At 41.8% G+C, this 27,489-nt stretch overlaps 1 protein-coding gene across 9 annotated transcripts; it reads right to left on the reverse strand.

Moving 5' to 3' along the window:
* Positions 1 to 15,687: 15,687 nt before the first annotated feature.
* LOC125532013 (uncharacterized) lies at positions 15,688 to 21,395 on the reverse strand. 9 transcript variants are annotated; one of them, XM_087531088.1, is made up of 13 exons: positions 20,966 to 21,395; positions 20,640 to 20,743; positions 20,166 to 20,337; positions 20,024 to 20,078; positions 19,838 to 19,928; positions 19,554 to 19,626; positions 19,021 to 19,172; positions 18,605 to 18,672; positions 18,290 to 18,508; positions 17,920 to 18,037; positions 16,957 to 17,098; positions 16,631 to 16,695; positions 15,688 to 16,411 (listed from the first exon to the last, which is right to left on the reverse strand). In XM_087531088.1, the coding sequence occupies exons 6-9, from the start codon at positions 19,597 to 19,599 to the stop codon at positions 18,430 to 18,432; spliced, it is 345 nt and encodes a 114-aa protein (XP_087387214.1). In that variant the 5' UTR covers positions 19,600 to 19,626; positions 19,838 to 19,928; positions 20,024 to 20,078; positions 20,166 to 20,337; positions 20,640 to 20,743; positions 20,966 to 21,395; the 3' UTR covers positions 15,688 to 16,411; positions 16,631 to 16,695; positions 16,957 to 17,098; positions 17,920 to 18,037; positions 18,290 to 18,429. The 9 variants fall into 9 exon arrangements, 8 of the variants coding, with proteins under 8 accessions (XP_087387214.1, XP_087387212.1, XP_087387217.1 ...); XM_087531086.1 differs by having other exon boundaries at positions 16,505 to 16,695; XM_087531091.1 differs by lacking the exon at positions 16,957 to 17,098.
* Positions 21,396 to 27,489: the final 6,094 nt, after the last annotated feature.

Consider the following 27,489-nt stretch of genomic DNA (forward strand, 5'->3'; position numbering starts at 1 on the left):
TATGTGCTTAAAGTTTTGAAGTTATGCTTGTTTTTCCCTCCTATGCTAGTTGATTATTGTTCCCATAAGTTGTTTGCTCACAAAATCCCTATGCATAGGAATTGGGTTAGACTTAAATGTTCTAGTCATATGCTTCATGATGCTCTCTTTATGTTTCAATTCTTATCTTTTATGTGAGCATCATTGAAATCATCATGCCTAGCTAGGGGCGTTAACCGATAGCGCTTGTTGGGAGGAAACCCAACTTTATTTTTGTTCCTTGCTTTTTGCTCCTGTTTAGAAATAAATAATTTATCTAGCCTCTGTTATGATTGAGTTTTTATGTAAGAACCGTTGGGAAGACTTGGGGAAAGTCTTTACGATCATGCTGTAAAAAACAGAAACTTTAGCGCTCACGAGAATTGCTGACATTTTTTATTGGAGAGTGCTATTTGGTTAATTATTTTTGCAGATGATTAATAGATAAATTCCTCACTTCCAGCAATTTATTTTATAATTTTTGGGGTTCCAGAAGTTTGCGTTAGTTACAGATTACTACAGACTGTTCTGTTTTTGACAGATTCTGTTTTTCGTGTGTTGTTTGCTTATTTTGATGAATCTATGGCTAGTAAAATAGTTTATAAACCATAGAGAAGTTGGAATACAGTAGGTTTAACACCAATATAAATAAATAATGAGTTCATTACAGTCCCTTGAAGTGGTGTTTTGTTTTCTTTCGCTAACGGAGCTCACGAGTTTTCTATTTTAAGTTTTGTGTTGTGAAGTTTTCAAGTTTTGGGTAAAGATTTGATGGATTATGGAATAAGGAGTGGCAAGAGACTAAGCTTGGGGATGCCCAAGGCACCCCAAGGTAATATTCAAGGACAACCAAAAGCCTAGGCTTGGGGATGCCCCGGAAGGCATCCCCTCTTTCATCTTTGTTCATCGGTAACTTTACTTGGAGCTATATTTTTATTCACCACATGTTACGTGTTTTGCTTGGAGCGTCATTTTATTTCATTTTGTTTTGCTTGCTGTTTGAATAAAGTATCAAGATCTGAAATTATTAAATGGGAGAGTCTTCACATAGTTGCATAAGTATTCGACTACTCATTGATCTTCACTTACATTTTTCAGAGTAGTTTGTCATTTGCTCTAGTGCTTCACTTATATCTTTTTAGAGCACGGTGGTGTTTTTATTTTGTAGAAATAGATGAACTCTCGTGCTTCACTAATATTATTTTGAGAGTCTTTAGAACAGCATGGTAATTTGCTTTGGTTATGAATTTAGTCCTAATATGATGGCCATCCAAGAGGGATATAATAAAAACTTTCATATAAGTGCATTGAATACTAAGAGAAGTTTGATACTTGATGATTGTTTTGAGATATGGAGATAGTGGTATTAAAGTTGTGCTAGTTGAGTAGTTGTGAATTTTAGAAATACTTTTGTTGAAGTTTGCAAGTCCCGTAGCATGCACGTATGGTAAACGTTATGTAACAAATTTGAAACATGAGGTGTTCTTTGATTGTCCTCCTTATGAATGGCGGTCGGGGACGAGCGATGGTCTTTTCCTACCAATCTATCCCCCTAGGAGCATGCATGTAGTGCTTGGTTTTTGATGACTTGTAGATTTTTGCAATAAGTATGTGAGTTCTTTATGACTAATGTTGAGTCCATGGATTATACGCATTCTCACCCTTCCATCATTGCTAGCCTCTTCGGTACCGTGCATTGCCCTTTCTCACATTAAGAGTTGGTGCAAACTTCGCCGGTGCATCCAAACCCCGTGATATGATACGCTCTTTCACACATAAACCTCCTTATATCTTCCTCAAAACAGCCACCATACCTACCTATTATGGCATTTCCATAGCCATTCCGAGATATATTGCCATGCAACTTTCCACCATTCTGTTTATCATGACACATTCATCATTGTCATATTGCTTAGCATAATTATGTAGTTGACATAGTATTTGTGGCAAAGCCACCGTTCATAATTATTTCATACATGTCACTCTTGGTTCATTGCATATCTCAGTACACCGCCGGAGGCATTCATATAGAGTCATATCTTGTTCTAGTATCGAGTTGTAATTTTTGAGTTGTAAATAAATAGAAGTGTGATGATCATCATTAATAGAGCATTGTCCCAAAAAAGGAAGAGAAAGGCCAAATAAAAAAAGGTAAGGCCCCCCCCCCCCCAAAAAAAGAAAGGCCAAAAAAGGGACAATGCTACTATCCTTTTTCCACACTTGTGCTTTAAAGTAGCACCATGATCTTTATGATAGAGAGTCTCTTGTTTTTTCACTTTCATATGCTAGTGTGAATTTTTCATTATAGAACTTGGCTTGTATATTCCAACAATGGGCCTCCTCAAGTGCCCTAGGTCTTCGTGAGCAAGCAAGTTGGATGAACACCCACTTAGTTTCTTTTGTTGAGCTTTCATACATTTATGGCTCTAGTGCATCCGTTGCATGGCAATCCCTACTCCTTGCATTGACATCAATTGATGGGCATCTCCCTAGCCCATTGATTAGCCGCGTCGATGTGAGACTTTCTCATTTTTGTCTTCTCCACATAACCCCCTCATTATATTCTATTCCACCCATAGTGTTATATCCATGGCTCACGCTCATGTATTACGTGAAAGTTGAAAAAAGTTTGAGATTACTAAAGTATGAAACAATTGCTTGGCTTGTCATTGGGGTTGTGCATGATGAGAGCATTCTTGTGTGACGAAAATGGAGCATGACCAAACTATATGATTTTGTAGGGATGAAATTTCTTTGGCCATGTTATTTTGAGAAGACATGATTGCTTAGTTAGTATGCTTGAAGTATTATTATTTTTATGTCAATATTAAAATTTTTTCTTGAATCTTATGGATCTGAATATTCTTGCCACAATAAAGAGAACTACATGGATAAATATGTTAGGTAGCATTCCACATCAAAAATTCTGTTTCATTAGCGGCGTGCCCTGCACCCATTTATCACGTCGTATCTCTGTAGTATGTGCATTCCCAATTTGTCACAGCATACCGTCCTTCAAACCTTCTTGCCCTTTCAGATTAGCACGCCAAGCTAGCTATGCACTATGCGGGAACCTGCATTTGAAAAAAAAATCTCATTTCATGGTATCTTCCATGAAGGACCCTCGTACATGAGCTATCTAGATAGAAATAGCCATGTATGTTTAGCAAACTTTGCATAAGTGAATAGATCAAGGTCGTGGAACCCCAAGCCACCAATTACACACGACCTCTCTACCAATAAGATCTCCAAAGACATCAAGGATACACACAGACAAAAAAGAAAATAAAAAGAAAAAAAACAAAAAATACCCCACCATGGTGATCAATCACAAGCATCAGCAACACTCTAACCACCACCAAAGACAACGCCCAGATTACAAAAAAAATCTCCAAAAGCAATGCCCCCAAGAAGGAAACAATACACAAGCGTTGTCATTGCCCGATCGAAGATCGTGGGTTTTCACCCTGGAAAAATTTTGAGTTCACCCAAAAACAATGCCTTCAACAAGGCCATTGCCAAGTACAACAAATATGGTCGAGACCTTGGGTTTTCACCCTAGGAATTGAGACTCGATGCTCGAGGAGTACCACCAAAAATGCAGTCCACTAGTGTTGCCGACCCCACTTGGCGAGGCCGCTGTTGCAAGTCACCAAACACCTGGCATATTGTTGTCATCGCATCCAATACACCCTTCGGCCGAAGCTTCAAGACCTTGATCTGTCTCCAACGTATCTATAATTTTTGATTGTTCCATGCTATTATATTATCTGTTTTGGATGTTTTATATGCATTATTATGCTATTTTATATGATTTTTGGGACTAACCTATTAAACTAGAGCCCAGTGCCAGTTCCTGTTTTTTCCTTGTTTTAGAGTTTCGCAGAAAAGGAATACCAAACAGAGTCCAAACGGAATGAAACTTTTGCGATGATGTTTCTTAGACCAGAAGACATCTAGAGGACTTGGAGTGCACGTTAGGAAAGCCACGAGGTGGCAACAATGACGGAGGGCGCGCCCCCACCCTTGTGGGCCCTCGTGACTCTACCGACCTATTTCTTCCACCTATATATTCTCAAATATTCCAAAACCTACTAGGAGAGCCACAAAAACACTTTTCCACCGTCGCAACCTTCTGTACCCGTGAGATCCCATCTAGGGGCCTTTTCTGGCATCCTGTCGGAGGGGGATTCGATCACGGAGGGCTTCTACATCAACACCATTGCCTCTCCGATGAAGCGTGAGTAGTTTACCACAGACCGATGGGTCCATAGCTAGTATCTAGATGGCTTCTTCTCTCTCTTTGATTCTCAATACCATGTTCTCCTCGATGTTCTTGGAGATCTATTCGATGTAATACTCTTTTTGCGGTGTGTTTGCCAAGATCCGATGAATTGTGGATATATGATCAGGTTATCTATAAATATTATTTGAATCTCCTATGAATTCTTATATGCATGATTTGATATCTTTGCAAGTCTCTTCGAACTATCGATTTGGTTTGGCCAACTAGATTGGTTTTTCTTGCAATGGGAGAAGTGCTTAACTTTGGGTTCAATCTTGCGGTGCTCGATCCCAGTGACAGAAGGGGATGATACGTCTCCAACGTATCTATAATTTTTGATTGTTCCATGCTATTATATTATCAACCTTGGATGTTTTATATGCATTTATATGCTATTTTATATGATTTTTCGGACTAACCTATTAACCTAGAGCCCAGTGCCAGTGCCAGTTTCTATTTTTTCCTTGTTTTAGGGTTTCGAAGAAAAGGAATATCAAACAGAGTCCAAACGGAATGAAACCTTTGGAAAATTTATTTTTGGAAAGAAAGCAATACGGGAGACTTGGAGTGCACGTCCGGGGATCAACGAGGAAGCCACGAGGCAGGGGGTGCGCCCACCCCCCTGGGCGCGCCCTCCACCCTCGCGGCTCCCCTAATGTATTTCTTCCGCCTATATATATATATATCCATATACCCTAAAATGATCGGGGAGCACAATAGACCGGGAGTTCTGCCGCCAGAAGCCTCCGTAGCCACCGAAAGCCAATCTAGACCCGTTCCGGCACCCTGCCGGAGGGGGAATCCCTCTCCGGTGGCCATCTTCATCATCCCGGTGCTCTCCGTGACGAGGAGGGAGTAGTTCTCCCTCGGGACTGAGGGTATGTACCAGTAGCTATGTGTTTGATCTCTCTCTCTCTCTCTCTCTCGTATTCTTGAGGTGATACGATCTTGATGTATCGCGAGCTTTGCTATTAGAGTTGGATCTTATGTTTCTTCTCCCCCTCTACTCTCTTGTAATGGATTGAGTTTCCCCTTCGAAGATATCTTATCGGATTGAGTCTTTAAAGATTTGAGAACACTTGATGTATGTCTTGCCGTGCGTATCTGTGGTGACAATGGGATATCACGTGATTCATTTGATGTATGTTTTGGTGATCAAGTTGCGGGTTCCGCCCATGAACCTATGCATAGGGGTTGGCATGCGTTCTCGTCGTGATTCTCCAGTAGAAACTTTGGGGCACTCTTTGAGGTTCTATGTGTTGGTTGAATGGATGAATCTGAGATTGTGTGATGCATATCGTATAATCATACCCACGGATACTTGAGGTGACAACGGAGTATCTAGGTGACATTAGGGTTTTGGTTGATTTGTGTCTTAAGGTGTTATTCTAGTACGAACTCTAGGGCTATTTGTGACATTTATAGGAATAGCCCAATGGATTGATTGGAAAGAATAACTTTGAGGTGGTTTCGTACCCTACCATAATATCTTCGTTCGTTCTCCGCTATTAGTGACTTTGGAGTGATTCTTTGTTGCATGTTGAGGGATAGTTATGTGATCCAATTATGTTATTATTGTTGAGAGAACTTGCACTAGTGAAAGTATGAACCATAGGCCTTGTTTCAACGCATTGCAATACCGTTTACGCTCACTTTTATCATTAGTTACCTTGTTGTTTTTATATTTTCAGATTGCAAAAACCTTTATCTACCATCCATATACCACTTGTATCACCATCTCTTTGCCAAACTAGTGCACCTATACAATTTACCATTGTATTGGGTGTGTTGCGGACACAAGAGACTCTTTGTTATTTGGTTGCAGGGTTGCTTGAGAGAGACCATCTTCATCCTACGCCTCCTACGGATTGATAAACCTTAGGTCATCCACTTGAGGGAAATTTGCTACTATCCTACGAACCTCTGCACTTGGAGGCCCAACAACGTCTACAAGAAGAAGGTTGTGTAGTAGACATCAGGGGAACCGACACATATTGTATTGTTTCCATCGAGGATAACAAGATGGGGTTTTCGTCATATTGCTTGAGTTTATCCCGCTACATCAAGTCATCTTAATTAGTGCGTTATCTTGTTCTTATGAACTTAATACTCTAGATGCAGGAGGAGTCAGTGGACGTGTGGAGTAATAGTAGTAGATGCAAGCAGGAGTCAGTCTACTTGATACAAACGTGATGCTTATGTTCATGATCATTGCCTTAGATATCGTCATAACTTTGCGCTTTTCTATCAATTGCTCAGCAGTAATTTGTTCACCCACCGTAAGATTTTCTATCTTGAGAGAAGCCTCTAGTGAAACCTATGGCCCCGCTGTCTACTTTCCATCATATAAGTTTCCGATCTACAATTGTGTTGGTTGAATAGATGAATCTAAGATTGTGTGATGCATATCGTATAATCATACCCACGGATACTTGAGGTGACAATGGAGTATCTAGGTGACATTAGGGTTTTGGTTGATTTGTGTCTTAAGGTGTTATTCTAGTACGAATTCTAGGGCTGTTTGTGACACTTATAGGAATAGCCCAACGGATTGATTGGAAAGAATAACTTTGAGGTGGTTTCATACCCTACCATAATCTCTTCGTTCATTCTCCGCTATTAGTGACTTTGGAGTGACTCTTTGTTGCATGTTGAGGGATAGTTATGTGATCCAATTATGTTATTATTGTTGAGAGAACTTGCACTAGTGAAAGTATGAACCCTAGGCCTTGTTTCAACGCATTACAATACCGTTTACACTCACTTTTATCATTAGTTACCTTGCTGTTTTTATATTTTCAGATTACAAAAACCTTTATCTACCATCCATATACCACTTGTATCACCATCTCTTCGCCGAACTAGTGCACCTATACAATTTACCATTGTATTGGGTGTGTTGCGGACACAAGAGACTCTTTGTTATTTGGTTGCAGGGTTGCTTGAGAGAGACCATCTTCATCCTACGCCTCCTACGGATTGATAAACGTTAGGTCATCCACTTGAGGGAAATTTGCTACTGTCCTACAAACCTCTGCACTTGGAGGCCCAACAACATCTACAAGAAGAAGGTTGTGTAGTAGACATCAGGGGAACCGACACATATTGTATTGTTTCCATCGAGGATAACAAGATGGGGTTTTCGTCATATTGCTTGAGTTTATCCCGCTACATCAAGTCATCTTACTTAATGCGTTATCCTGTTCTTATGAACTTAATACTCTAGATGCAGGCAGGAGTCGGTGGACGTGTGGAGTAATAGTAGTAGATGCAAGCAGGAGTCAGTCTACTTGATACAAACGTGATGCTTATGTTCATGATCATTGCCTTAGATATCGTCATAACTTTGCGCTTTTATATCAATTGCTCAGCACTAATTTGTTCACCCACCGTAAGATTTTCTATCTTGAGAGAAGCCTCTAGTGAAACCTATGGCCCCGCGGTCTACTTTCCATCATATAAGTTTCCGATCTACAATTTTAGTTTCCTATTACTTCCTTTGCAATCTTTAACTTTCTGTTCCATAAACCAAAAATACCAAAAATATTACTTTACCGATTATCCATCACTATCAGATCTCACTTTGCAAATAACCATGAAGGGATTGACAACCCTTTTATCGCGTTGGGTGTAAGTTGATGTTTGTTTGTGCAGGTATTCGGTGACTTGTGCGTTGTCTCCTACTGGATTGATACCTTGGTTCTCAAAACTGAGGGAAATACTTACTCTACTTTGTTGCATCACCCTTTCCACTTCAAGGGAAAAACCAACGCAGGCTCAAGAGGAAGTAGGAAGAATTTCTGGCGCCGTTGCCGGGGACATCTACGCCAAGTCAAGACATACCAAGTACCCATCATAAACTCTCATCTCTTGCATTATATTATTTGTCATTCGCCTCTCGTTTTCCTCTCCCCCACTTCTAAAATGATTTGACTTTTCTTCGCCCTCTTCCATTCATCTTCTTCGCTTGCTTTTTGTGTGCTCATGTGTTGGATTGCTTGCTTTGTCACGATGTCTCGAGAGAATACCGAATTGCGTGACTTTTCCAATACCAACAACAATGATTTTATTAGTACCCCGATTGCTCCCGCTACTAATGCGGAATCTTGTGAAATTAATGCTGCTTTGCTGAATCTTGTTATGAAAGATCAATTTTCCAGCCTTCCCAATGAAGATGCCGCATCCCATCTAAACAATTTCGTTGATTTGTGTGATATGAAAAAGAAAAAATATATGGATAATGATATTGTTAAATTGAAGCTATTTCCGTTCTCACTTCGAGATCGTGCTAAAACTTGGTTTTCATCTTTGCCTAAAAATAGTATTGATTCATGGAATAAGTTTAAGGATGATTTTATTTCCAAGTATTTTCCTCCCGCTAAGATCATCTCCCTTAGGAATGACATTATGAATTTTAACCAACTTGATCATGAACATGTTGCACAATCTCCGCAGAGGATGAAATTGATGATATGAAATTGCCCTACACATGGTTTGAATATGTGGATGATTATACAATTTTTTATGACGGATTGAATTTTGCTTCTAGAAATCTTTTAGATTCGGCCGTGGGAGGTACTTTTGTGGAAATTACTTTAGGAGAAGCTACTAAACTCCTAGATAATATTACAGTTAATTATTCTCAATGGTATACCGAAAGATATTCCACTAGTAAAAAAGTGCATGCGATTGAAGAGTTTAATGTTTTGAGTGGAAAGATGGATGAGCTTATGAAATTATATGCTAGCAAGAGTGCTTATGTTGATCCTAATGATATGCCTTTGTCTACTTTGATTGAGAATAATAATGAATCTATGTATGTGAATTTTGTTGGTAGGAACAATTTTGGTAATAACGCGTATGGAGGTAATTTTAATCCTAGACTGTTTCCTAATAATTCCTCTAATAATTATGGTAATTCCTACAACAATTCTTATAAAAATTATAATAAGATGCCCTCTGATTTTGAGAATAGTGTTACATAATTTATGAGTTCGCAAAAGAATTTCAATGCTTTGATTGAAGAAAAATTGCTTAAGATTGGTGATTTGGCTAGGAACGTGGATAGAATTACCCTTGATGTCGATTCTTTGAAACTTAGATCTATTTCACACAAGCATGATATCAATGAGTCTCTCAAGGCTATGAGAATTTCCATTGATGAGTGCAAGGAAAGAACCGCTAAGATGCGTGCTAAAAACGATTGGTTTATAAAAGCGTGTTCTTCTAGATAGTTTCCGTGAAAATAATGATGAAGATCTTAAAGTGATTGATGTGACTCCTATTGAATCTTTGTTTTCCAATATAAATCTTGAGAAAGATGGGACTGGATATGAGTCAACTTTGGTTAGAAGGCGTCCCAATGATTCGGAGTTTTTAGATCTTAATGCAATTGATAAAAGTGGGATTGGAGAGGTTAAAAGTTTAGGTAGTGATGAACCCACTCTTTTGGATTTCAAGGAATTTAATTATAATAATTTCTCTTTAATAGATTGTATTTCCTTGTTGCAATCCATGTTGAATTCTCCTCATGCTTATAATCAAAACAAAGCTTTTACTAAACATATCATTGATGCTATGATGCAATCCTTTGAAGAAAAGCTTGAATTGGAAGTTTCTATTCCTAGAAAACTTCATGATGAGTGGGAACCTACTATTAATATTAAGATTAAAGATTATGAGTGCCATGCTTTGTGTGATTTGGGTGCTAGTGTTTCCACGATTCCAAAAACTCTTTGTGATGTGTTAGGTTTCTGTGAATTTGATGATTGTTCTTTAAATTTGCATCTTGCGGATTCCACTATTAAGAAACCTATGGGAAGGATTAATGATGTTCTTATTGTTGAAAATAGGAATTATGTACCCGTAGATTTGATTGTTCTTGATATAGATTGCAATCCTACATGTCCTATTATTCTTGGTAGACCTTTCCTTAGAACGATTGGTGCAATTATGGATATGAAAGAAGGAAACATTAGATTTCAATTTCCGTTAAGGAAAGGAATGGAACACTTCCCAAGAAAGAAAATTAAATTTCCTTATGAATCTATTATGAGAGCCACTTATGGATTGCATGACAAAGATGATAATACTTAGATCTATTCGCGTTTTATGCCTAGCTAAGGGCGTTAAACAATAGCGCTTGTTGCGAGGCCACCCAATTTTATTTTTGTTTTTACTTTTTAGGTTCTGTTTTGTAATAAATATTTCATGTTGCCTCTGGTTAGATGTGGTTTTGTGTTTTAATTAGTGTTTGTGCCAAGTAAGACCTTTGGGATAGCTTACATGATAGTTGATTTGATCTTGCTGAAAAACAGAAACTTTTGCGCTAAGAAAAAATTCCCATTTTTAGCAGAAGCGCGATAAAATACTGATTATTTTTTCAGAAGATTAATAAACAAATTGTTTAGGTCGTCCTAATTTTTCAGAATTTTTGAAGTTAAAGAAGTATTCGTAATATCCAGATTGCTATAGACTGTTCTGTTTTTGACAAATTTTGTTTTCTTTGTGTTGTTTGCTTATTTTGATGAATCTATGGCTCGTATCGGGGCGGGGGGGGGGGGGGGGGTATGAACCATGGAAGAGTTAGAATACAGTAGATATTACACCAATATATATAAAAATGAGTTGACAACAGTATCAAAAGTGGTGATTTATTTTCTTATACTAACGGGGCTTATGATATTTTCTGTCGAGTTTTGTGTTGTGAAGTTTTCAAGTTTTGGGTAAGGAATTGATGGACTATGGAATAAAGAGTGGCAAGAGCCTACGCTTGGGGATGACCAAGGCACCCCAAGGTAATATTCAGGGATAACCAAGAGCCTAAGCTTGGGGATGCCCCGGAAGGCATCCCCTCTTTCGTCTTCGTTTATCGATAACTTTACTTGAGGCTATATTTTTATTCACCATGTGATATGTGTTTTGCTTGGAGCGTCGTGTATGATTTGAGTCTTTGCTTTTCAGTTTGCCACAATCATCCTTGTTGTACACACCTTTTGAGAGAGACACGCATGAATCGTGATTTATTAGAATACTCTATGTGCTTCACTTATATCTTTTGAGGTAGGCAATTTTGCTCTAGTGCTTCACCTATATCTTTTTAGAGCACAGCGGTGGTTTTATTTTATATAAATTGATGAACTCTCGTACTTCACTTATATTATTTTAAGAGTCTCTAAACAGCATGGTAATTAGCTTTGGTTATAAATTTAGTTCTAATATGATAGGCATCCAAGAGGGATATAATAAAAACTTTCATATGAAGTGCATTGAATACTATGAGAAGTTTGATTCCTTATGATTGTTTTGAGATATGAAGATGGCGATATTAGAGTCATGCTAGTGAAGTAGTTGTGAATTTGAGAAATACTTGTGTTAAGGTTTGAGAGTCCCGTAGCATGCACGTATGGTGAACCGTTATGTAACGAAGTTGGAGCATGAGATATTTTTGATTGTCTTCCTTATGAGTGGCGGCTGGGGACGAGCGATGGTCTTTTCCTACCAATCTACCCCCCTAAGAGCATGCACGTAGTACTTTCGATGACTAGTAGATTTTTGCAATAAGTATGTGAGTTCTTTATGACTAATGTTGAGTCCATGGATTATATGCACTCTCACCCTTCCGCCATTGCTAGCCTCTCTTGTACAGCGCAACTTTCGCCGGTATCATAAACCCACCATATACCTTCCTCAAAACAGCCATCATACCTACCTATTATGGCATTTCCATAGCCATTCCGAGATATATTGCCATGCAACTTTCCACCGTTCTGCTTATTATGAAATGCATCATCATTGTCATATTGCTTTGCATGATCATGTAGTTGACATTGTATTTGTGGCAAAGCCACCGTTCATCAGTTTTTTATACATGTCGCTCTTGATTCATTGCACATCCCGGTACACCGTCGGAGGCATTCATATAGAGTCATATCTTGTTCTAGTATCGACTTGTAATTTTTGAGTTGTAAGTAAATAGAAGTATGATGATCTTTCTTTTTAGAACATTGTCCCATGTGAGGAAATAAAATAAAATAAAAGAGGAAAAGAAAAAAAGAGCAAAAAAAGAAAAAAAAGAGAAGAAGAAAAAAAAGGAGGGAAAGAAAGAAAAAACGAGAGAAAAAGAGAGAAGGGGCAATGTTATTGTCCTTTTCCATACTTGTGCTTCAAAGTAGGACCTTGATCTTCATGATAGAGAGTCTCCTATGTTCTTACTTTCATATACTAGTGGGAATTTTTCATTATAGAACTTGGCTTGTATATTCCAACGACGGGATTCCTCAAAATGCCCTAGGTCTTCATGAGCAAGCAAGTTGGATGCACACTCACTTAGTTTTCTTTTTGAGCTTTCATAAACTTATAGCTCTAGTGCATCTGTTGCATGGCAATTCCTACTCACTCACATTGATATCTATTAATGGGCCTCTCCATAGCCCGTTAATACCCCTAGTTGATGTGAGACTATCTCCCTCTTTTTGTCTTCTCCACAACCACCATCTATTCCACCTATAGTGCTATGTCCATGGCTCATGCTCATGTATTGCGTGAAAGTTGAAAAGGTTTGAGAACATCAAAAGTATGAAACAATTGCTTGGCTTGTCATCTGGGTTGTGCATGATTTGAATATTTTGTGTGATAAAGATGGAGCATAGCCAGACTATATGATTTTGTAGGGATAAGATTTCTTTGGCCATGTTATTTTGAGAAGACATAATTATCTTGTTAGTATGCTTGAAGTATTATTGGTTTATGTCAATATTAAACTTTTGTATTGAATCATACGGATCTGAACATTCATGCCACAATAGAGAAAATTGCATGGATAAATATGTTAGGTAGCATTCCACATTAAAAATTCTGTTTCTATCATTTACCTACGCGAGGACGAGCAGGAATTTTCTGGAGTACCGGGGGCTACCGGAACCCCCCGGGAGTTAATGAGCCTTCATGGGCCCTAGTGGAGAGAGGAGGCGGCATCCAGGTGGTGGCGCCCCCCCCCCCCCCCCAAGCCCGAACCGAATTGGACTAGGGTTGGGGGGCCGGCCCCCCTTTCCTTCTCTCCTTCTCCTCCTTCCCTCCTTCTCCTAGTGGGAATAGGAAGGGGGGGCGAATCCTACTTGGACTGGGAGTCCAAGTAGGACTCCTTCCATGGCGCGTCCCCCCTTGGGCCGGCCACCTCTCCTCCCCCCTTTATATACGTGGGAGGGGGGCACCCCAAAGGCACACCAAGTCTTCTCTTAGCCGTGTGCGGTGCCCCCCTCCACAGTTTCACACCTCGGTCATATCGTCGTAGTGCTTAGGCGAAGCTCTGGGCCGGTAGCTTCATCATCACCGTCGACACGCCGTCGTGCTGACGAAACTCTCCCTCGTCCTCAATTGGATCAAGAGATCGAGGGACGTCATCGAGCTGAACCGCTAGGGGTACGAAGGAGAAGGAGACCGGATGCGTTAAGCTAGTTGGTAAGAGTTCTTGTCATTATTGATAGTGGCCCTAGAGAAAGAGATTACGCTGATTGTTCTAACTTCATTCATATTTGATTCTGCAACTGAGACCTTTTCCCACATCTGTGCCAGGAGGGCAAGCGGTCAAAGCAGAAATGGTTCTCGCTTCTCCTTCTGGAAGGGTGTGCTAAACGCTTGGATCGGTTGGATCGCGAAAACGTTCGACTACATCAACCACGTTACTAAACGCTTCCGCTTTCGGTCTACGAGGGTACGTAGACAAACTCTCCGCTCTCGTTGCTATGCATCTTCTAGATAGATCTTGCGTGATCATAGGTAAAAAAATTGAAATACTGCGTTCCCCAACATGATTGCGTTTATTTCACTACATCATGTCATCTTACTTAATGCGTTACTATGTTCTTATGAACTTAATACTCTAGATGCAGGCAGGAGTCGGTCGATGTGTGGAGTAATAGTAGTAGATGCAGGCAGGAGTCGGTCTACTTGATACGGACGTGATGCCTATGTTCATGATCATTGCCTTAGATATCGTCATAACTTTGCGCTTTTCTATCAATTGCTAGACAGTAATTTGTTCACCCACCGTAATATTTTCTATCTTGAGAGAAGCCTCTAGTGAAACATATGGCCTCCAGGTCTACTTTCCATCATATAAGTTTCCGATCTACAATTTTAGTTTCCTATTTACTTCCTTTGCAATCTTTTACTTTCCGGTTCTATCATATCTCACTTTGCAAATAATCGCGAAGGGATTGACAACCCCTTTAGCGCCTTGGATGCAAGTTGGTGTTTGTTTGTGCAGGTATTCAATGACTTGTGCGTCGTCTCCTACTGGATTGATACTTTGGTTCTTAAAACTGAGGGAAATACTTACTCTACTTTGCTTCATCACCATTTCCTCTTCAAGGAAAAAACCAACGCAAGCTCAAGAGATAGCAGACCGCTCAAGAGGTAGCAGACCTCCAGTCGTAGCCGCCATGACTTTCTCCACGTCTATCAATGCCTTGAGAATCTTGACTTGGACATGTCCTATGGCATGAATAAGAAATCGAAGCTTCGCGCCGCGCCCTCTTGAGGCCATGTTGGCTGATAATATTAGTACACATGACCGGAGCCTTTCCGATCAAGATATCCAAGGGCGACATACACCAATCCATATAGATCTCCGCTCGGAAAAACCGGAACTCATCAACGGCTAGATCCAAGTTGTCGACATCCGGCAGAAAGACGACTTGGCGGAAGAAGAGCATCAGGGCCAAACCACCATTATTAGTCCAAAGCTAATAGCCTCCACGCCGCCCTCCTCTCGATCCAGACAGGCAGAAAAAGATCAACGGCGTCGCAGTGTCACTCGCATTCGTGGAGGCTTGAACATGGCAAGACGCCAACCATGGCTAGAGACGGGGACCAGCCACTCCTGGCCGAATCCGGTGACTCTTAGTTCCACCGCTGCCGCTACGGCGGCACCACGTGTGGCCTACAAGCCCATCCACGATGATGTCTGATTAGAAGGATACATTAATATACAGATGAAAAGGCCCTCGTTATCCCTCCAACAATATGTATAGAGCTTATTGGGACGTGAGAAAGCTCGCACAATTTCATAGTGGTTATGGAAATGTGTTACCAGACAGAGATATAAGATTTTCATTTGGCATCCAGACCGCTTGTGTCATCCTTAATTGATGGTCACTCTAATTTTTCCAGCGGGCCTTCCCTGTGGTACTGCAGCCTTACATGTGTCCGGGTTTCATACAGCTACTAGATCGGTAACGCGCCTTGGCGCGAGGGTGCCGGTCCCATCATTGTGGTTATGCAGGTAATGCTCAAGTTAGTACTAATTCAGGTTTAACATACTTACTCAAACAGGATATAACAAAATAAAAGTAAGAAGAAACATTCACATGTGATAGAAGCAATGAGTTCAACATCACCATGAGATTATCATAAGGCAGCATCGAGTTTAGTACTATTTATGTACACATCATTATTGAAGATCAAGAAATCTTATCATTTCATTAGAAATGATAGCTATTTTCTATCTATATGGTACTACAGACAGCAAGAGCTATTAATAAGAACATAGGTCCATGCTCAGTATTTTTCACACTCAAGGCAATTTTCAAAATAGAAAGAATGTAAGATAACATACATTCTTTCTTCTTGCCAGAACCCTTCACTTTCGCAGCATGCTCTTCAGCTGCCGTCTTCTCCGGTTCAGTTTTCTCTCCAAAAAGGTCGACATTGTTGTCATCCATTCAGAAGTTATTTTCTCATGTTTTTGCAATCCAATCTCCAACAATACATTGTATAAAACCCATTAGTTGAAACATCAAATGAATATTAGAAGCTCAAATGCAGCCTGCTAATTTTTTATGGCAATGAACAGAAGAAAAAATCGAAGATGATGTCACTTGTGCCATTGTGCATCATTGGCCGCTGAATGGCAGCTGATAATATTGTCAGTGGCGCCTCAGATCGCTGATCGCGAAACTCTGTCCTATTTTTAATGATAGGAGAGGAGGGTGACAGAATGGCTGGGAACTTGTAAGAAAAGCCATCAGAGACAAATCTTTTGATCCTCATAAAGAAAGTCCATCAGAAAAAATAGTACCAAGCTCCTCTTAAATTTGAAGAGATATTCTAGCAAAGCAAAGAGAGACATTATAGCTATAATTAGTGTTCTGAAGCATGTATTCTGAAGTATTTCAAAGAGATCATTTTATTCCCTTTTACCTTCTACATTACATCAATAATTAGTATTCTGAAGGGGATAACTAAAAGCAATTGTGTCTCTTGGTAGCTCTTATGATTATAGGAAAGGCCACAAGGGAGATCCCAAAGTGGGCATCAATTTTGTACCTGCATGTAATTGCAGCAGTGCTCTGCTATTGGTGATGTCTTTTTTAAACATCCTCAGCAGTTACCTGAATAAGCAAAGGAGAATACTAAAGAAAGGATACAGTTTATTAAGGACAAAAAAGAATAATAATAGGCCGGCAAATGAGCCTAGGATGGAAAACAAATTATGGATGTCATTCTTTCCCAGCTATTTTTGGGTCATGAAAAAGGAAGATACAGTGTATGAAGATACAAAAGGACAACAAATTATGGCATGTCATGCTTTCTCAGCTACTATATATGTGTAGTATATTCTTGCCGAAGCTTGAGGAGGAGAAGAAAAGCACCTGCTGGCTGCAGTTCGAGCAACAATATTATGTAGTTCTAGCCTAACCATGAACGATGCTTCAATTATAGGTGGCACGACTTGCCGCGCGTTGCCCGCCAGACGCAACCAGACATGAATAACCATTTTGAAAGATCGTTGAGCTACACAGGCACATACACAAGCTATTTGATCACACTTGGAATTGTCTCAACTCATAAGCTATAGATAGACAGGAAGCAAAGCACAAAGCTACACATATACATTGGAATTGGATTAACCATAGTAAGAAAATGTATGTGTGTATACATGGTATCGTACAGCTTACACAACTTCATGCTTTGTAGTACAATACAACCGCAGAAGCAGGTTGTATGAATAAAAGTGAATGCGGCCAGAATGGAGAGAGATGGTTGTAGTCGAAAGAAAGTTGATAACATGGCAGTCAAACTTATAAGCTCAGTTTATTTTTCACAGTCAAATTTATAGGCTCAGCCTATTTGTCAGGCGTCAAACTACTTTGTATGGTTAAGGCGGGATCTAAAATGAGAAAGAAAGTGAGGCAAAACCACATGATTTCCACTAACCGATAATCTAAGCACTTCAGTAATTACACTAATCAATAAAAGGTGGACCATCACTTAGTCAAAGAAGCCATGAAAAAGGGTTGGGTTGAGACTTGATGCTTAACTCCTAGGCGATTCATGACTGGAATTTGGACGGATACTTAAAACCTTCAAATATGATCCAATTTGAGAACATGTGTGCAGATGTCGTGTTTTGTTTAACACAAATAGTTTAGTAGTACAGCATAGAGAAAACACACATATATTTAGAATTGCAAGTGAATATAAGAAGTAAGCATTGTTTGAGATTGTTAATCCAAAGTTTTACAAACAAAAATTCAAGAACTAATGGAAGTTTGTGTGGCTTAACCTTAGCTGGACTTGAAAGCATAAAACTGGTGTAGCAAAATATCATATACCTGGATGTCCATACGGCTGGCGCCGTCAAGGTCTAGCTGTGGAAGGTCCTGCGACGGCGGCTGATTCAAAATCAGTTAGGTAGCACAGCAGGGCCAAACCGATCTACCATGGGAAACGCTGCAAGAAATTAGGCATTCCTTATAAATTATTGATCATATAAAGCAGTACATTTGACTGCCTGGGACATGATGCATATGAAACACTATGTTGATGTACGTGCAGCCGATCATAGAGAAGAATGAAATTGCTTGGAACATGACGTACATAAGATACTGTGGGAATATTAGCTGCAACCAATCGTACATACACTGCTTGGTCTGAATTCATAAATAAAAAATTAAGAGAAATGCATGCCAGAGCAGGAATTACCGCAGGTAGTTTTCCTAAATCTGTGTATACTTCGCAGCCATGCAGTAAAAGACTAAAAATGTTGACCGGTCCCTCCACAATTTGTAATCCAATGAGGATTTAATATATGTTTAGATCTAGCCAGCCGCTCATTTCCTTCGTCATGCAAAAGAGATGCTCATATCTAGCAAGATTCCTAGGAGTTTTGATGCCTTCCTTATTTTGTTTGGTACCTTGGGTCTGCACAGGTATGACAGATGCGCATACAATGAGCATACCAAAGAAATACATGTGACGGGCAAAATAAATTATGAACAGACATCTTCAGAGACTAACCTTGGGTCTAGCTGCTTGTCAACAAAAGGATCAATGGAGGTGACTTGGTTAAAAGATGTGCCGACAACCTGCATACAATGATTTACAGAGAAGGAGACGAGTAAGGTTTGTTTGCTTAATTAGGACTCTGCATCAACAAATCACCTGAAGCATTCTCAATGAACAATAATTTACATATCCACCAAGATAAACTTCGCGGTTAGCAAATATGTTGATAATAGGAATCTACACCACAAAGAAATCGCCAAGGCATCTAATACTTCTATCTTTAAAGAACGGCTATTCAACAAATGCATCTTAGACTCTTAGTGAAGCTCCAAATGAGAAACCATCATAATTATTTTGAGATGCCTTATTCAGTTAACCAAACAAAGCATGTTCATCTTAATAAAAAGGCAGGAAATAAAGCATCGTACCACTATCCGTGAATTGCATGTAGAACTTGATCGTGGAGGTGAGTTGGGGCTCTTTGGTGCTAGCTCTTCCAGTTCTCTTTGAAATGCATTTGAAATGCATATGTTGTACCTCTCCCAATTGGTGCCTCTGGATATGTACTTTCCCTCAGTATCTGCAAATGTAAATGCAGATTTTCAGGCTCCTTTTCTGATTAGAGAGAATAAGCGAGAAAAACTGATAATAGACCAAACAAATCTGATAAAAAAACTGATTATAGGTTACAAAACCTGAGAAATAATAATGGTGGAATTTGCTTCAAAACAACAGTATCCACATGTAAAAGAAATAGAGATTACATCTACAGAAACTTCACTACAAATGGAAGAGTTTTTTTCATTTAGGTGTTCTTTTGATCATTGGTGTACCTTGGACTCAAGAGCAGGGGAGCATCCTCTTACAAGCCAGGCTAGCAGCCAGCAACAAGCCCAACGTGCAGAATGATCCATACATCCAGCGAGATGAAGTTAGAGAAGACACACACAGAGGCACATACCTGCTCCAGAAAGCTTCAGGGCACGGTTGAACATGGCCAGTGCCATGTCCTCTGCGGCCTGCTTGCTTGTGAACTGCAGGGGCAATTGGAAACCAAAAGCATGGTCGGTGAGTCAGTCTGATGAGTGCCTAGGGCGTGTCAAATGTGATGGCTCCAAAGTCCTTTCTTGATGGAAACAAGCACAAATGTTTTTGCACTTTCTCTAAAAACTCATACAAAAACATAACCTATTGGTTGAAAGGTGCTATAGAATCGCTTAGCCATGAAATCATTGAAATATATACCCCAACTTCAGACTCAAGGAAGGCGGGTTAGAGAAAGCCAACATCCCAATCTCAAACTGAAGCACATCACCCCTAGGAAGCCATCTGGAGCCTGTGACAACACAATCACATCAAAATGCAGTAACAAATTTCACTGTGTACACAAGAGAGAGAGAGAGAGAGAGAGAGAGAGACAGAGAGAGGTACTTTTTGTTCAATATTTTCTTCAGGCAAATTCTTCATCTTTCGTCCCTTCTCGAACCTGCAAACATGGTGTACAGATAAAACATATATTACATTATGAAATCAAAACCAGGGAGACATATTAATAACTCCTTTGCTTCCTTACCTTCAGACCTCTACTAATAGAGAAATCATTTACTATCTTGTGATCAACACCCTGCTGCTGCGCGGCGCTGGCCATCCCCCTGTGCGCCGAGGAGGTGGGAGAGGCGCAGCGGAACATGCTCCTCCTATGGAGTCTGAGCTCGTCTGCAGCTCGAGCTTACTCCCATGCGCCTCTGGAATATAAAAACAGACTTACTGCACATACTTATGATATAAGAAGCTGTAGATGGGAAGTATAACCAAAACCAGTTTACTTTTATAGACTTATTATAGTACATCCTGCAACACTATAAAGAATTTTTGTGAAACTAATTTTTGAAGGCAAGTATCTCCAATGGTAATTTAATCTGGTAATTGTTTATTAGTGCTGAGAAAAACTATTTCATTTATCGAATAATGAAAAGAGCAGCAGCGAAATGATAATAGAGACAGTGTTATCATTTCGTAAGGAAAAAAAGTAGTGTGGAAAACTTACAGATAGGACCAAGACCAACATCAACCTTTCCCTCCACCATGAATACCTTAACCACCATCTTCAAGTTCATCATAAGAAAATAGTCACATATATGCACATCAAGCCTGCACCATCATAACCAGGATTAACCCAAAATCAAATGTCTCAGCCTTTTGGTACCTCAAAATTGACAGCATTAGAGATAGAGATGTTTCCATTTGCATATGCAAAAAACCTAAGAATTAAACATATACGTGGTTGAATGAGTTTGTATTAGGAAACTTGGCAACCAAGATGAGCACTACAAAAAAACAAGAACAGAGAAAGGAGAGAGAGAGGGGGTCGACCTGCAGTTCACTGGAACAAGACAAACCCTAGCCTCTCAAGTCTCACCAATTCTGCTGCTTCTTGCCCGCCGCCGCCTTGAGCACAAACTTCTTCCCGGATGTGGTGCCTGCTTCTTGCCCGCCGCCGCCTTGAGCACAAGCTTCTTCTTCCTGGATGTGGTACCCTTGCGCGGGCGCGTGGTGACTGTGGCCACCAGGTCGGCCTCGGGCGCGGCCTGGGCGGAGGACGTGCGCTTGCCTCGCGACGGTCCGACGGCCAGGGGTGGCGAGCTAGGCGGCGCCATGGGTTGCGTGCGGCTGGCTAGGGTTCCGGGGGAGGATTCTGATGGGGGGGCGAATGGGAGGAGGAAGAGGCAAGAGTAGGGGTGGCCGTTGGTGGGGAAGGAGGCTGGCGGCGGCCTCGTCGCGGGAGGAGCAGCGCGGATGGGGCGGCTAGGGTTCTACAACGGGGGCTGCTGTTTTTATATGCCTCTGGCGGAAATGACGAAAATGCCCTAGGTGGGGCACCAATTTTACAGGCGGTGGCACAGCCATTTCGACACGGTTTCGATCTACAATGCTTATTTTTAATCCAACGGCCGGCCTCTCTCCATCTCTAGATCGGATGGCCCAAAACGTATCAAGGAATCGATCCGACGGCCAGGAAGCACTGATCTATGAGGAGGCTGGGTTCCTCCCGGTATGTATCTTACACGATTCTGTCTTGTCTGGAAAAAAAGAAAACCAAAATTATATGAAGTTGATAACTAATATGTTTCCTTTAACTACCACGTGCACGGCGAGGATTTACGGCACGCAAGTGCGGGGGCACTCAGGTCTTGGTGCCACCTTTTTATTTTAGCCACCCATTTTCAAACTTCTATGTCTTTTAAACAAAAAAATCAATTTAAGTTATGTTTTCATATTCGTATTTCTTGCGGCCAGCGCTTTCAAATAATATTTATTTTGAATATATTTTGGCAACTTTTGGAAAAAATGTTAATTTTGATTGTTTGAAACTTAGTACGAGCGACCGATAATATTCAATTATTTTGTGTCTATGACCAACAGAAAAAATTGCTCAAAATTGCATCTTTGAAACTTATTGAAACTGGGCATTTTCTAATGCAAAAGCGGTAAGTTTCATCGTTGAAACTTGAAGGTTTTTGATGGATTTTCTTTTTTACTGTGCCCTACTTCATGAATTGTGAGGCAAATCGAGCAGTGGCAGGGCTTGGCCAGTGAGTGCCCTCACACCTACTCCCTCCGTTCGGAATTATTTGTCGCAGAAATGGATATATCTAGACGTATTTTAGTTCTAGATACATCCATTTTCGAGACAAGTAATTCCGAACGGAGGGAGTAGGTGCCCAGCGAATTTCCGCTTGCATTGTAGCATTCTTTTCCCGCTTGGATGTTTTTAATTACTCTCCACCAAAATACTCTTAACTTGGCTTGTATCCTAAGCTTTCGTTGCCTTTTCAATTTTTCTTCCCCATTAGACAAACTAGACAGTCCATCTACCACACCATACCTTGTGTCCATCATGGATCTGTACAACAATTGAACAAAACAAATGTCATTTCTTTTCGATACCTACGACCAAATGTCCTCTGCTGGATTGTTTGGTCGTGGCATATTAAGGATGGCCACCTCATCTGATGGGATAAACACCTAATGAATGAAAGGAGTGTTCTAGTCGCCCATGTTTTTCATCGATAAGATCATCTACAAGTTGGACCGGAGTTTCTCACATGCATCATAGTGGTTTCATCAGCGGCGTGCCCTGCACCCATTTATCATGCCATATCTCTGTAGTATGTGCATTCCTAATTTGTCACAGCATACCCTCCTTCAAACCTTCTTGCCCTTTCAGAAGAGCACGCCAAGTTAGCGATGCACTACGCGGGAACCCACATTTGAAAAAAAGAATCTAATTTCATGGTATCTTCCATGAAGGACCCTCGTACATGACCTATCTAGATAGAAATAGCCATGTATGTTTAGCAAACTTTGCATAAGTGAATAGATCAAGGTCGTGAAACCCAAGGCCTCCAATTACACCCGGCCTCTCTATCAACAAGATGTCCAAAGACATCAAGGATACACACAACCAAAAAAGAAAATAAAAAGAACAGAAGAAAAAATACCCCACCATGGTGATCAATCACTAGCATCAGCAACACTCTAACCACCACCGAAGACAACGCCCGGATTACAAAAAAAGTTCTCCAAAAGCAACACCCCCAAGAAGGAAACACTACTAGGAAAAGGGCTATAGATAGGATTGATACTAATGGCGCACCAGGGAAGCAGTGCGCCACTACTATATACTAATGGCGCATCTGTTGGTGATGCGCCATTAGTGTCAGAAACAGGGTGCGCCACTAGTATTAATTTTTTTCTCCATTTTTCCATACATACTAATGGCGCATCAGGTAGACAATGCGCCATTACTAGTTCTAACTAGTAATGGCGCACCTGGCAGAGAGTGCGCCATTACTGTAATTTTTTCTTATTCTTTTTTTTGCAAAACTACTAATGGCGCACCGTTCCACAGTGCGCCATTACTAGTTTAAACTAGTAATGGCGCACTATTAGACGGTGCGCCATTAGTATATATATTTATATTTTTTACTTTTTTGCAAAACTTCTAATGGCGCACCACCTGCAGGTGCGCCATTAGTAACCAGGGTTACTAATGGCGCATTTCCTTGTGGTGCGCCATTAGTAACCTGGGACCCCAACAAGATATTTTGGACAGCCCCACACCTACGCACTCACTTTTCCCACTTCATTCCCTCCACCTCCTTCTCCAAGCTTTCGGCTGCCTCCTCCTCCTCACCTCATTTGCACCATAGATTCATCAAAATTAAGTGGCAAAATTACCTTTTTTTTGATAGGTAAGTAAGGGGAAAGCTATCTTCATGATGTAGATCTACTTTTTTTCTCCCTGGCTCGCTCCAACAACGTGCACATGCACTTTTTGTGGCCTAGCTAGATCTATGTATGTTTGTGGTGTTGCATGTGTTTGTGGTGTTGCATATATGTTTGTGTTTGAAGGTACCGGTATTTGAAATGCGATAGTTGCCAATATTTTGCCGGAATGTTTTGATTCATTTCCGTTTCGGCGAGAATTTTGGCACTATGCATTCCTTTTGGTCCTATTTTTAGGGAAGGTCATGCCAAATTTTTTCTTGGTTCTAAAATATCGTTTTGCTCTACCCCGCAGGCGGCCATGGTTCGCATGATGACCGAAGGCATCGTGAATAGGTTTTTGAGGTCCGCGAAGGCCGAGATGCTTCAAAAGAACGAGACGGAGATAAGATGTCCGTGTCGAAGATGCAAGCTGAAGAGCCTTATTGCGGACCCAGAATCCGGGCAGGTGCGGGACCACCTGCTCTTGCGTGGTTTCATGGATGGCTATCGGTGGCAAGGTGATGAAGATGACTACGAAGTCGTCCATGGGGGCCGGGCAAGAAATGAGGAAGGGCAGCAAGACAACCACCGCGGCTCGGGCAGGCGAGAAGACGAAGAATCCCCAGGAGATCATCACGACGGTGATGCTGTACACAGTCATCATGTAGAAGATGCAGGACATGATGATGAGGAAGATGCCGGAGCAGACGACGGGCATGATCATGAAGATGATGATGCCGGCGGAGCAGACGACGCTGGACCATCGATGGGCTGGGTGCAGGACCCTCATATTCAAGAGCTGCTTCTCAAGCAGACGGATAACGCAAGAGCTGCCGCCCGAGAGAAAGCCAAGATGGATCAACTTGAGTTAGACGCGGTTACTCCATTGTATGAAGGATGCAGGCCCGAGGATACCCGCCTGAAAGTAACGCTCATGGCTCTGGAGATGAAGGTAAAACACAAAATGACCGACACATGCTTTGACGAGAACATGTCATTCTGGCACGAACGTATTCCCAAGGGGAACAAGTGCCCGACCAGTTTGGAGGAGGCGAAGAAAATCGTGTGTCCTCTGGATTTACCGCACGTGAAATACCATGTGTGCATGAACAATTGCATCATTTATCGGGACGAGCACGCGGAGTCTACCATATGTCCTGTGTGCGGCGTCACTCGATACAAGAAGAGGAAGAAAGCTCCTTGAAAAGTGGTGTGGTACTTTCCGATCACTCCTCGTCTGCAGCGGTATTTCGCGGATCCTAAGGTAGCAAAGCTCCTGCGTTGGCACGCGGATAGGGAGGAGAAGAAGCGAGAAGATGACGCAAATGATCGGGAGATAGATAAAAAAGACAAGATGTTGAGTCACCCTAAGGATGCGAGCCAGTGGCAAGCGTTGAACTTCGAAGACCTAGAATTTAGGAACGATCCAAGGAACATCGTGCTGGGCGCGAGCACCGATGGAGTCAATCCGTTTGGCAGCCAGAGAAGCACACATAGCACCTGGCCTGTATTTGTGTGGATGTACAACCTTCCCCCTGGTTGTGCATGAAGAGGAAGTACATTCACATGAGTATGCTAATTGAAGGGCCGAAACAACCAGGGAACGACTTCAATCTGTATCTGGGGCTGCTGAAGGAGGAGCTAGACACGCTGTGGAAAACGTCAGCCAATACGTGGGATGCCGCAGAGAAAGAATATTTCCCTATGAGAGCCGCACTGCTCATGACGGTGCACGACTATCTCGGTTACGGATATCTCGCGGGGCAGGTAGTCCACGAATTTTCTGGATGCGTAAGGTGCATGGATGACACAACGTATCGCCAGCTAGATAGAGATTCCAGGTCTTCGAAAACCGTGTTCATGGGACATCGAAGGTGGCTTCGCGACGATGACCCGTGGAGGAAACGCAAGGATCTGTTCGATGGTGAAACCGAACCCCGAAAACGCCCGTGTACGAGGAGCGGCGAGGAAATAGACGAGCTGTTGAAAAATTGGAAAGACTGCCCACTGCCGGGAAAGAAGCAAAAGGCGCCAGAGCCAGGAAAGAAGCGAAAGACGCCAGAGCCGCTGCTGAAGGTATGGAAAACGAGGTCTGTTTTCTGGGACTTGCCGTACTGGAAGATCCACCGTGTGCCTCACAGCCTTGATGTCATGCATATCACGAAGAACGTGTGCGAGAGTTTGCTTGGTACCCTGCTCAACATGCCAGAGAGGACCAAAGATGGGCCGAAAGCAAGGGCAGACTTGAAATCAATGGGCATCAGGCAGGAGCTTCACGCTAATGATGATGATGATGATGATGATGATGATGATGAGGCGAAGCAGGACACAGAAAGTCGTCGCAAAGGCAAAAAGGACAAGAAGACCGGAAATGACTACCCTCCCGCGTGCTTCACTCTAAGTCAGGAGGAGATCGAGCAGTTTTTCACCTGCCTCCTAGGAGTAAAACTTCCTTACGGTTACGCGGGGAAGATAAGCAGATACCTAGACCCAGCGAAGCAGAAGTTCAGCGGAATGAAGTCTCACGACTGTCACGTGCTGATGACGCAGATACTTCCAGTTGCAATCCGTGGGATCATGGACGCGCACGTCCGTGAAACGCTATTTGGCCTATGCAACTTTTTCGACGTCATCTCTCGGAAGTCGGTTGGCGTGAGGCAACTCAGAAGGCTACAGGAAGAGATCATGGTGATACTATGCGAGCTTGAAATGTACTTCCCGCCCGCATTCTTTGACGTTATGGTGCATCTGCTGGTCCATATCGTGGAGGATATCATCCAACTCGGGCCGACGTTCCTGCACAGCATGATGCCGTTCGAAAGGATGAATGGTGTCATTAAAGGATACGTTCGCAACATGTCACGTCCAGAGGGAAGTATAGCCAGGGGCTTTCTGACCGAAGAGTGCATCTCCTACTGCACGAATTATCTAGGCATCGAGAACCCGTTGGTCTGCCCGTCAACAGGCACCTTGGCAGGCTCGCTGGATGGGGTCACCGTGAGGGTCGCCCCGAAATGCATGTTGACTTCGAGGATCGACTCATCGACTTTGAAAGAGCAAACCTAGTCGCGCTACAACACATAGACGTGGTCGATCCTTGGGTGGTAGAGCACAAAACCTTTATTGAGAAGACGTACAATGACCGAGGCCAACAGAGGACGGACAGAGATATACTCAAAGAGCACAACTCATGTTTCACGTGTTGGTTCAAGCAGAAGCTTCTGTCGTACCCTTTACATGAGGATTCTTCCGCGGAAGAACAACTCATATTTGCCTTGTCACAGGGCGCCGAGCACAACCTAATGACCTATGAGGCGTACGATATCAACGGCTACACATTCTACACCGAGGACAAGGACATGAAGAGCGATGGTTATCAGAACTTCGGGGTAATGATGGAATCCTACACCGGTAACGATAAGGACAGATACTACGGAAGGATCGAGGAGATCTGGGAGCTGAGCTACGCTGGAGAGAAGGTCCCGATGTTCCGTGTCAGATGGGCCAAGAGCGTCCTAAAAGAAGACCGGTATTTCACCACCATGGTTATACCCGAAGCCAAATCCAAGACTGCAGGCGCAAACGTCACCGCGAAAAATGAGCCATGGGTACTGGCTTCACAAGTG

This window comes from Triticum urartu, chromosome 6A (genome assembly GCF_056163025.1).
Source record: "Triticum urartu cultivar PI428250 chromosome 6A, HENAU_Tu73, whole genome shotgun sequence".
Classification (NCBI taxonomy): Eukaryota; Viridiplantae; Streptophyta; class Magnoliopsida; order Poales; family Poaceae; genus Triticum; species Triticum urartu.

Coding starts and splice junctions, on each gene's coding strand:
- LOC125532013 (XM_087531089.1), bottom strand. CDS start 19,599: ATGGCACTGGCCATGTTCAACCGTGCCCTGAAGCTTTCTGGAGCAG. Junction 18,673..19,020: donor CATGCAATTCACGGATAGTG/GTACGATGCTTT, acceptor CATTGTATGCAG/GTTGTCGGCACATCTTTTAA. Junction 18,509..18,604: donor GACAAGCAGCTAGACCCAAG/GTTAGTCTCTGA, acceptor ATACCTGTGCAG/ACCCAAGGTACCAAACAAAA.